This window comes from Globicephala melas, chromosome 14 (genome assembly GCF_963455315.2).
Source record: "Globicephala melas chromosome 14, mGloMel1.2, whole genome shotgun sequence".
In the NCBI taxonomy this organism is placed as follows: Eukaryota; Metazoa; Chordata; class Mammalia; order Artiodactyla; family Delphinidae; genus Globicephala; species Globicephala melas.
In genome coordinates, this window is record NC_083327.1 from 767,781 (window position 1) to 778,668 (window position 10,888).

Here is a 10,888-nt window from a genome sequence, read left to right on the forward strand (position 1 = left end):
GAAGGCTCTTACAATTTTTAAAACGCTGCCTAACCTTCCCTCACCCGTGGCAACGCATCCAGGGAGCCGCAGCACAGAGGATGCGTGGGAGTCCGCAATGCCACGCTTGAGGCTGCCGCAACTGCCCGCGTGCGGAGCACGAAGGGGTGCCTAACAGAGCCCGCGGGCGGCAGAGCGCTCCGGCCGCGCCTCGCGATGCTCTCCCCGGGCACCTGCGCTCGCGCGGTCCGGGCCCGGGGGCCCAGGCTCCCCAGGGGTCGTCGCCCGGCAGCCGTAGGGCCACAGAAAAATTTATTTGACGACGGGGATCGCAAGTCGCAGGTGCTACGGTGAACCGCAAGCAAAGCCGACCGCGGTCTGACCTACAGCAAAAGGAAGCGGGGCCTGCCCTGAGACCCGGTTCCGGCCCCGAGGGGACTGCGTTTTCAGTCGAGGCCAACGGCAGGCCTCACCTGGTGACGAGAGCGCACGCACTCGTCGGGGTTTTAAGGAGGAAGGGCGGCACCTCCTCCCTCTCCCGGCCCTTCCCCCTCCCATCCCTGTCCCCCCGCCTCCGCCACTTCCCGCCCCCGCCGGGTGGCGCTCCGACTGCAGCGCGGCGCCATTCATCAACCGGTTCACACCGGCAGCCGCCGCCGCTCCGTGACGTCCGCGGGGCGGGCCTCTGCCCCCGCTCGTCGGCGCGCGACCTAGGGCCCGGCTGCGATTGGTGGCCGGGTGGCACGCACGTCAGGCGCGCTATAAATGGGAGGACTTGTGACGCAAGGGCGCCTCGGCGCGCGTATTGGCCCCCTGGACTGCGGGCCGGTGAGGCTGCGCGCCCTTCTCGGAGCCGCTCGCTGCAGACCGAGTCCGGTTGCCCCGCCGCCGCCGCCGTCGCAGCAGCCCGCGAAGCCGCCTCCGCCGCCTCCGCCCCGCGACGACCGCCGCCGCCCCTGCCCTGCCGCCGCCGCCTCGGGACCGGCTGTATGATTAGGCCACAATCTTCAATGAGTAGACATATTCCTGTGAGTACCCGCGCCCCGCGCCGCCGCCTTTGTTCGGAGCCCGGCGCCCGCCCGCGTCCCGGCCCGAGTCCCGGCGGTCCTGGCGGCGGGCGGGTGCTGGGGACCGAGCCCGGGGCGCTGGGCGGGGCGCCCGGCGGCGCGGCGGCCCAGAAACCGCTTTGTGGCCGCTTCTTCGTCTGGGCGTCTTGCGGGCCCGGCCGGCGCCCCGAGGCCCCTTTGTTTGCCGCGGGGCCCTGGGATCGGGGACGTGGCCCGGGTGGGGCGCGGGCTGCGCGTCACTGCGGCGGGCGCGCCCCCAGCCCCGGCGGGCGGGCGGGCGGGAGAGGCGGCTGCGCGCGGGCTGGGCAGGGCTCTCCGGCGCGGGGCCGGCGGGACTGGGCCTGTGGGCTACCGTGCGCTCCGCGGCCGGGACCGGCGCTCGGACAAAATGGCCTCGGCGCCGCACTGAAGGCGCGGCGCGAACCCGTGACCCGGGCCGGCGCGGCCTCGCCAGGTAAGCCGGCCGCCGCGGGGGGCGCGCCCCGCCCCAGGCCGCGGGAGCGAGTCCAGGCTTGTCCTGCGCCGGGGCGGGCTGGGCCGGCGGTGTCTTGCGATCGCGGGCTCTTGGGCTGTGCCTGAGTGTCCCCTGGCGCGCCGTGTGCTTGCCTTCTGTTGGCTTGTGGCGCCGTGGCGAGCCACACCCACGGCTGTGAGGCTGAGCTTGTGCCCGTGGAACCCGCTACCGTTCCCAGTGTGTGAGGTTGTTGCGCTGTAGCTGGCACCGTGGGCTTGCTTGGGATCCAGATTGTGAGCCAATGCGTCCTGGTACTCTCTCTCTCTCTTTTTCTCTCTTTTTTTTGGCCTCACCGAGCCGCTTTTGTGGGATCTTAGTTCCCCGAGCAGGCATCGAACCCGGGCCTTGGGCACTGAGAGCGAGGAGTTATAAGCCCTGGACAGCCAGGGAAGCCCCATCCTGTTACTCTTTTCGTATGAGTTTTGTTTGATGGCAGTAGAAAAGTTGGAGACCAGAAAACCAGATCATTCCCAGGAGTGAGCAGTACTTTTTTTATACATGCTTTATTCCGGGTGCGTTATCTAAAGCACAAGTAGATGTGGAACAGACTCGCCAACGAATCGTTGGACACAACAGAGATTTGTTGCTCGGACTCTGCAGTAGGACAGATCGGTTTAGGCTTCTGCACAGAAATTGGTCCCCCATGCCCCCGTGTGTATTATTGCGGTTATATGCAGTGGGAGGGGAACAATTCCTTGATATTTCCATACTTCCTATCATGGATGGTTTTTCCTGGGGCAGAGAAATGGGGAATAGGGGAGTGTCTCGGGCAGAAGAGAAAGATGTTAGGTATTAGTGGTCATTTCTGCGCTTGTGGAAATCCATCGTCCGTCTGTCCGTCGTCGTCCCGTCCCCGTCCCCCCCCCCCAGCCACTGGGTGCCTCCACTCAGTAAAAATAACCAGGTCACCAAAGGACTTATTTCTGTATTGCTTTCTGTGCTTTCTGTGCTTTCTCATGAAACCGCTTGCTTGAAAGGGGTGGATATGGCCAAACTCAGCTATAACAGGAGTTTCAGCTGTATGTTTCAGTATGGAAATCGGTGGTGTGCAATACTGTCTATTCAGAAATCGGCTTTCAGTTGAAAAAAGGTAGTACCGGAAATCAGAATACTGAGATAAGAGCCCTTGACCTTAACAGCTTTGCAGATCACTTTAATTCATTGTCATTGGAAAGGTGCCAGAATACACTTTTTATTCTAAGGAAGTAGTGTGTAGGATTTGAAGGGAAAGTATAATTGAAATTATTTCCAGTTACTGCTGTCACACTGTTAACAGAACAAAGTCCTCAGTGGCAATTTAATCACTAATTTTCTTAGCCCAGCTTACAAGTTGATGAAGTAACATCTGAGGGTGGGTTTGAACGAACTTGGATTAATGAAAGTTACCTTCCTTATGGGACACCTATTAAGACATGATTCCTGAGGCTAGTTCCTGTATTTTCACAGAAAAGTGAACTGAGTTTTTGACTTAATGTTTTCTGTGATTGGCTAGATCTTCATATGAATTATTGTTCAAAACTTAGCAGCGTTCTTTTAGAAACTATAACTAGCGTGGGACTCTGAAAATGAGATGAGATAGTTTGAATGTAGTTTTAAGCCTTTTTTAATGCTTAAATTTAAACTTAAGCATAGTAAACTAAGGGAATCTTTTGATTTCAAAAGATTTTATTTGGTAAATTATCCATGAGAATACCTGTGAAGAGTTTGGGGCAGTGGCTGGCTCTCAGTGCTCTTGTTGACCTATTAATTTTTTTTTTTTTTTTAGTCCTCTGTTTACTCCCAACCACACAAGCTCCTTGTAAACTACTTGGAAGAAGACTAACGTCAACATCAATGTTTTCCGTGTATATATTATGAAAATATCCTGTGAATATTCGTGTAATATTTGATACTAACATAAAATTAATTTAGATCTTTAAGGGGAACTTGGGGAAAGTATAATTGGTGGTAGCAGTTACCTTGCTTTTGAGACCTGTGAAAGAAATGTAAGGTAATTTACACCATCCCACCACCACTACTTTTTCTTTCAATTAGATTTCAGTTTATGACAGGATAACTGAAACTTCGGTTTTAAAATACAAAAGACTATTACAATTATGAACGTCTTTTTTATAGTTATAAATGGAAGTTCTGTGTATATGTGTGTGTGTGTGCGCGCGCGCTTATGTTTCACGTAAGTTGAAAACTTGATTTCAAGTTGATTAATTTCCAGAGACTCAGATGAGAAATATCTGTTAAAGCGGAATGATAAGTTAATAGGTTGTTAAGAATCAAATGAAATAGTATATATGGGAGCATTTTGAAAACCAGTTTCGTTTTTTTCTTTTAAGAATATATTGACTAATATATTGAATTTTTGTAATACATAAAAATATTTTGGTAGTTGGAAAAATCAATGTAGAAAGTTGTACGTGATAATTTAGAAGAATGTAAAACAAGTAGCCAGGTTTTAAAAGGAGTAATTAGTAGAAGAATGTATGTAAGGGATATTCATCAAATGTAACGATGTGAGGGATATTTACTTAAAGTAATCCTTGCTTATTGATTTAATCTGTAATCACCTTTGTATTTTGTGGTTCAAGTAAAAGTTTAAAAGGTGGCTTGGGCCCAGATTTGGAAAGATCGTTGTGCCCTTAAATACTGTCAAAGCATAACATGTTCCTTTTGAATTGAAAACAACTTTTTTTCTCTCTTTCTTTTAAACAGCAGTTCTGTGGTGTTCTTGGTCACACATTTATGGAGTTTCTGAAGGGCAGTGGAGATTACTGCCAGGCACAGCACGACCTCTATGCAGACAAGTGAACTGTAGAAATTCATTACTACTCCACCAAGAAGCCCCCGTAAGAGTGGTGAACCTGGACACAGAAGTGTTGGATTGAAATCCACAGAGCATTTTTTACAAGAGTTCTGACCTGGATGGGGTAAACCTCAGTGCACTTCCTTTCTCTTGCCTCAGTATTACTGGATTGAAGAATTGCTGCTTCTTGTCAGGAGGTTCATTTCATTTCCCATTACTCCCAACTTCATACTCAAAAGCACTGAGAATTTCAAGTGGAGTATATTGAAGTAGACTCAGTTTCTTTGCATCATTTCTGTATTCAGTCTTTTAAATTCTTTCATAACCCTATTGAGTGTTTTTTAACTAAATTAACATGGCTCGAATGAACCGCCCAGCTCCTGTGGAAATCACTTACAAGAACATGAGATTTCTTATTACACACAATCCAACTAATGCGACCCTAAACAAATTTATAGAGGTAAGTTTTGATGCTTTTTAATGTCTTAAACTGATTGTAGTTTAATAGTGGAGCCTTTTATGTAACAAAATAAAATGTTTTGGAAATTGTGAGGTGTTACGACTACAGTTCCAACTCTCAGAAGTACCAGTGTCTTTACGTTAGAGGTGAATTATTTTATACATTTTGAGGAGAACATGTACTTGAGTTAGTTTAGATTTATAAGTTAATATCTAGTTCTTCATGCCTCACAGTTTGCTTAATTTAAGTGTATATGTGGACAGTATAACAGTATGGCTCTTATCTTACTAGAAATTGGTTGGCGGGAGGCTCCGCTTGTGGGTTTTTCACATATTTGCTTATTAGCATAATGACAGATACTATAAACCAGGATTAGTTTATGTCTTGGCCCCCTTTTGATGCTTAGAATGTAATTATCAGCTACTGATCTACTAATTCTATTTCTGGAAGGATTGTAATGCTGAATAATTTATTTGGATGCATACACATTTTATTTTATAAATATCTATAGATAATCAGAAACAACAAATAGGCCTTCCAGATCATAGAAATACTTTTATCTTTGATTTTCGTCTGTATATTTTTTAAATGCCAGAATTATAATTAATAATGCACTATGAGTCTTAAAGCCTCTAGTCTTAAATGGTGCGGGGTTTTTACACCGCATTTTTGAGATTTTACTCTCTGAACATACTTTTAAGGCTCCAAACTATACACTGTGCACTGCAAATGAGCAAAAGTTTAGAGTTAATATCAGTCAAGTCAGATTGTTTGTAGTCATGAGTGATTCCTTTGGTCCTTTGTTCCTGAGTTGCTCTTTTGTTAGTGCTTCGTCTAGCCAAGGTTACCGTGACTATAAACGACTTCAGTATGTGAAGGGCCATGGGATTTTTTTTAATATAAAATTTATTAAAAATATATGATGTTTAACAATTCCCTTTCCTTTTAATGCTATTTTAGTATTGTCACCTAAAACAAGGCTTGTGACAGTAAGACTTAACAAGACCGTGTTAAACATACATGATTTTCTGTTAACCTGTTAGAGAGGTGATCAAAATGGCAAATGGTGAGCAAGAGTGACATGGTTATGAAGACTTCATGTGCTTTTTTATATATGTTTTATCCAGGAACTTAAGAAGTACGGAGTTACCACAGTAGTAAGAGTATGTGAAGCAACTTACGACACTAGTCTTGTGGAGAAAGAAGGCATCCATGTTCTCGTAAGTGTTTAATGGTTCCCATGTGTTCACAGTGCTGTGCTGCCAAAGTTTATTCATTCAGATAAACCACTGGCTTCAGAAAGCTTAATTGTTTAAGTTGTTGCAAAAGTATACACTGTCCTGAGGTCCAAATAAAGGTGAAAGCTGAGCAGAGGCTTGAAGCAATAAAAGATCTTTATAAAGACTCAGCATGTATTTGCATTTCATTGACAGTGGGGTTTCATAAAACACTTGTTTAAACGTTAAAAGAAAATGCTTCTGGCAACATTTGGGTGTTAGAATTTTAGAATTATTATACCAATTACATTAAAAGTCTAAAATGTGTATTCTTTTGACTTAGGATTGGCCTTTTGATGATGGCGCACCACCATCTAACCAGATTGTTGATGATTGGTTAAGTCTTGTGAAAATTAAGTTTCGTGAAGACCCTGGTTGTTGTATTGCTGTTCATTGTGTTGCAGGCCTTGGGAGGTAAGAGAATTTCTTAAACCCATTTAATGATACTGGTCTTCATTCTAGTTAAAGCTTGATTTTGACTCCCATAAAGACGCGGTTGTCAGTTTGTGAATCAATTTGCTTTGTTAGGTTACTTACTGAGTTATATTTAAAAGTAGGTGAGTGTAGCAGTAATGTGTTCCAGTACATTTGGAACTGACAGATGCTGTCGCTGAAATTTATACTTGCCCATGTGGGCGGAATTACTTAATTGTGTGTTCTAGGTTGTATCCATAGTATTGGGAATCACTGTCCAAGCTCATTGGAAAAAGGATCATGAATTGTCTCTAAGGTGTTTTTGCACTGCATATGGTGAGTTTGTGGCAGGGTTCTTGATCCTGGAGAATCCTGTTTCAGTAGGAAGTCATTACACAGCAGTGCCAAAATATACGTGTCCGTAGTTGTAAATTGCTACCACCACCCTCGTCCCCCACTGCTCAGACCATGGCCCTGGGGAGGCTGGCGTGAAACATGTCACAGTCTCATGGATAATAAAACAAAGAAAGCAGTATTTTCCAGATCTTTAAGTGGAAAGTATTTTTCACTGCTTGGAATTTAGAAAATATTGTCCACACGTGTCACGATTTACCCTCTCCCTTAAATTTTTTCAGGACTGCTCTCTAGTGATACAGGTCTTAATTTCTAGGCTTATTTGTATTAGTTAAGGACATAGTTGTCTTTTTGGTTATAGATTAAAAACCTGGGTTTGATATGAAAGTAATGGTACTTTATTAATTTAATTTTTAACATGAAGTCCAACATTTTCCATAGGTATTAACATAGGAAGTGCAGTAAATAATAGTGCTTTCGGATTGGGGAATGTTCGGAGTATTGAATTTTCCAGGATTTGACTTTGAAAAATAATTTACTATAATTCTTACCTTAACAGAGCTCCAGTGCTTGTCGCCCTAGCATTAATTGAAGGTGGAATGAAATACGAAGATGCAGTACAGTTCATAAGACAGTATGTATTTAATACGTTCTTTCCGTTTGCACTTTTTATTTCCTCGTTGAATGTTAGCGAATTTAAATATATTACTAGGAAAGCAATTTCTTTTCAAGAGCCTGTCTGACCATTCTGTTCTTTTTTTTTTTAAATTTATTTATTTATGGCTGTGTTGGGTCTTTGCTTCTGTGCGAGGGCTTTCTCCAGTTGCGGCGAGCGGGGGCCACTCTTCATCGCGGTGCGCGGGCCTCTCATTATCGCGGCCTCTCTTGTTGCGGAGCACAGGCTCCAGATGCGCAGGCTCAGTAGTTGTGGCACACGGGCCTAGTTGCTCCGCGGCATGTGGGATCCTCCCAGACCAGGGCTCGAACCCGTGTCCCCTGCATTGGCAGGCAGGTTCTCAACCACTGCGCCACCAGGGAAGCCCCATTTTGTTCATTTTTAAGATAGTATTACCACCAGGGAGTATCTTACTTGTTTGCATTCCATGTAGATACTCATATTACAAAGATTGTAATCCAGTAATGATTCTGTAAATTATTGTTTTACTTCAAATACTTGATTGAATATGTTGCTTGTGTATCTGCCCTTTTATTGAGGTATAGTTAGTTAAAATGCAGATATCAAAGGTAAATGAATGGATGGTAACAGCCAAATAAAATAACCACTCAGTGCAATATACAGAATATTTTGATCATTTCAGAAAGTGCCCTCACGCTGTTTGTAGTCATCTTCCCAACCACCAGGGGCAATCTCTTTGACTCATATTACAATAAGTTAGTTTTGCCTTTTCTTGGGCTTTATATGAATGAATTTGTAAGTTTGGACTATTTTATAACTACCTCTCAAAAAGATTTAGAAAATTAACTTTTTATGGCCCTTTTCCCATTTACACATGGATGCTGATCCCTATTTCTACATTAAGTCACAATGTAATAATCAAAATAAATTGCTACAAGAAAGGTGATGATTGCCTCCTATAGAACAGTAAATGTTAATTATAGAGGGACTTTGCTTTAATTTGTCTTTCGTTTTCTTCCTTCTAGAAAGCGGCGTGGAGCTTTTAACAGCAAGCAACTTTTGTATTTGGAGAAGTATCGTCCTAAAATGCGGCTGCGCTTCAAAGACTCTAATGGTCATAGAAACAACTGTTGCATTCAATAAAACTGGGGTGCCTGATGCCATTGCTTGGAAGTGGAACCTAGACAGGACGGGATTTGTCGTACATGTTAACCAGCATGTTGGCTTGGTGAAGTCTGATGAAGCTTCCATAGGAGTGTTGAAACGCAGTTTTACCAGGCCACAAGCCTGGCAGAATTGCACCCTCTGTTTGGGTTATGATCAACCTACTTGGACACTTAGCAAAGGATTCTTGCTGTTCAGCATTTAAAATGTGCTTATCATTTGTACCAATTGACTTTTCCTGAAATCATGCAGTATGGAGTCATTCATGTCTTTAAATGTGTTTCCATGCCAGATTCTTATCAGTATATAAGAAATTTAGAAAGACTAGGTGCCAAAATACCCAGCACAATTCTTGTTGTTTTTAGTATCATATCGAACTAAAATCCCAGGAACTATGAAAACTCTGGACCTTATGTGTTTTATTCTTTCCATCATTTCAAACATAGAAAGTAGGGCCTATAAGGTTATTTGATCACAATATGTTTACATCTTCCACATTCATACCAGTATACATCAGATTTGCTCGTTTGTTTTTTTTTAATTAACCAAGTCTTACCAGTGACTATTTAATGTCTTTCTATAAATCTCATTTTGTGCTGTCATGGAAGACCTCCGTTTTGAAAATCTACATTGTACAGAAGCACATGTCTTTAATGTCTCCAGACAAAAAAGCCTTACAGTTAATTTTAATGTTTGCACTTTGGGGTGCAACTTACAGGGAGGGCCTGAAAAAAGGAATGGGAGGGGGCTATTAAGTATTTTTAGTAAAATGTTGCCTTTGTCTTGTGCAGAACATGTAGAATATGCGCTTTAATTTAGTAAATATTTTTTTAAAAGGTAGAAATACTTTGTTATGGTAGCTAAAACAATTCTTAATCATAAAATTTCTGAAATTCTTGTAATTTTTTTTCAAACTTATCTGAAGTTGTTTACCAACTTATTTTTGTTTGAAGTGTGATTCCCAACCTTTCTTGCAAAAAACAAAAAAGTGGGTTTCTGCTAATGAATTGAGCAGACATTTAATATTTTATATGCCTTTTGAGCTGTGTAACTTAATATTTGGATACTTGACAATTTGTTTTATTATGTGATTGATAAAATGGTGATGTGTATTAATGTCAGCTCAACCATATATTTATACTGTCCGGGAACATGTGGTTATAGTTCTGTGGGAGAAATAATTTGTCAGTGTTCACCAGCTTGTAAAAATCTAGTGCGAGAGCTTAAACATTAAATAAATGATGAAATGCATTTATTGTCATTGAAGTTGTTTTGCTTAAAGTTAACTTATTTTGTAGAAAACGATATGAAAGAATTGCACTTCACTTACTGCCCTTTGAAGCGTGGATTTTTTTTTAACAAATGAAGGATTAAATGAAGTTGGCGTTGTGATAAGCTCCTTATAATTAGGCAGGGAGCTATTTAATATTAAAAGTGCTTTCCACTATAAACTTTTTTTAAGGTTTAGATAATCATGAACCAATGTACTCTTACATACTGAGGAGAAACTGTCGTGGAGGAAGACCATGATTTGAAGCTCAGTTCCACCTACTAAGTGGTTTTGGGCAACTTAACTTCTGAGCATCAGTCTTCTCATTAGCATATCAATAATTACATACCTTTATAGGTTTTGAAATTAATTCAGACATAAATTTTTGGCATGTGAGGTCTTAATAAGTGTTATGTTTCCTTCAGTAATCTGAAATACTTTTGCATAGCTCGTGTTAATCTAAAAGGAAGAGATGTCCTTGTCTGATAACCCTTTTTTTAAAAAAATAGCTACAACTGACTAAAAGCCTCAAAATTTGAGTAAAAAAATGATATACCATCTTATGTTTTAAAGAATTTGCTTCCATTTTTTCATACCAGTTTAGCATTTAATATACTCCATTCTTGAAACTTAGGCTTGTTGTATGCACTAAGTTGTGAATGGAAGAATTAGTAGTAATTCTATAATTTGATATATATTGCCAGACTAATCAGTTGATTAATGTAGCTATCATAGCTACTTACATATTAAAGATCTTATTATCAGGTGATTTTCGTAATTCAATTACCTTATAATCCTATATTAGTTATCCCACATTTACACATAAGGGATATGAGCCTCTAGTTAGGTGATGAGCTCATAAGTGGTAAAAACAGAGACTCAAACCTGTGTGACTGTCCATTCTACCACACAGCTGTGACTATGTATATATATATGCCTGGCCACTTTTTTATGT

General features: G+C 42.5%; 2 protein-coding genes across 3 annotated transcripts; both read left to right on the forward strand.

Moving 5' to 3' along the window:
• Positions 1-799: 799 nt before the first annotated feature.
• Positions 800-4,407, forward strand: LOC132593375 (uncharacterized). The gene is made up of 2 exons (XM_060283688.2): positions 800-1,007; positions 4,267-4,407. Exons 1-2 carry the CDS (start codon positions 969-971, stop codon positions 4,360-4,362), a joined length of 135 nt encoding a protein of 44 aa, XP_060139671.1. The 5' UTR covers positions 800-968; the 3' UTR covers positions 4,363-4,407.
• Positions 4,408-4,678: 271 nt separating this feature from the next.
• PTP4A1 (protein tyrosine phosphatase 4A1) lies at positions 4,679-9,929 on the forward strand. 2 transcript variants are annotated; one of them, XM_060283687.2, is made up of 5 exons: positions 4,679-4,817; positions 5,945-6,037; positions 6,378-6,508; positions 7,422-7,496; positions 8,529-9,929. In XM_060283687.2, exons 1-5 carry the CDS (start codon positions 4,713-4,715, stop codon positions 8,866-8,868), a joined length of 744 nt encoding a protein of 247 aa, XP_060139670.1. In that variant the 5' UTR covers positions 4,679-4,712; the 3' UTR covers positions 8,869-9,929. The 2 variants fall into 2 exon arrangements, with proteins under 2 accessions (XP_060139670.1, XP_030705356.1); XM_030849496.2 differs by having other exon boundaries at positions 8,525-8,788.
• The last annotated feature ends 959 nt before the right edge of the window (positions 9,930-10,888 follow it).

What these genes read in the sequence shown, in the direction of transcription:
- LOC132593375 (XM_060283688.2), top strand. Translation starts at nt 969, where the DNA reads ATGATTAGGCCACAATCTTCAATGAGTAGACATATTCCT. An exon ending in CAATGAGTAGACATATTCCT is followed by an intron (nt 1,008 to 4,266) that starts GTGAGTACCCGC and finishes TCTTTTAAACAG; the next exon opens with CAGTTCTGTGGTGTTCTTGG.
- PTP4A1 (XM_060283687.2), top strand. Translation starts at nt 4,713, where the DNA reads ATGGCTCGAATGAACCGCCCAGCTCCTGTGGAAATCACTTACAAGAAC. An exon ending in AAGAAGGCATCCATGTTCTC is followed by an intron (nt 6,038 to 6,377) that starts GTAAGTGTTTAA and finishes CTTTTGACTTAG; the next exon opens with GATTGGCCTTTTGATGATGG. An exon ending in TGTGTTGCAGGCCTTGGGAG is followed by an intron (nt 6,509 to 7,421) that starts GTAAGAGAATTT and finishes TTACCTTAACAG; the next exon opens with AGCTCCAGTGCTTGTCGCCC.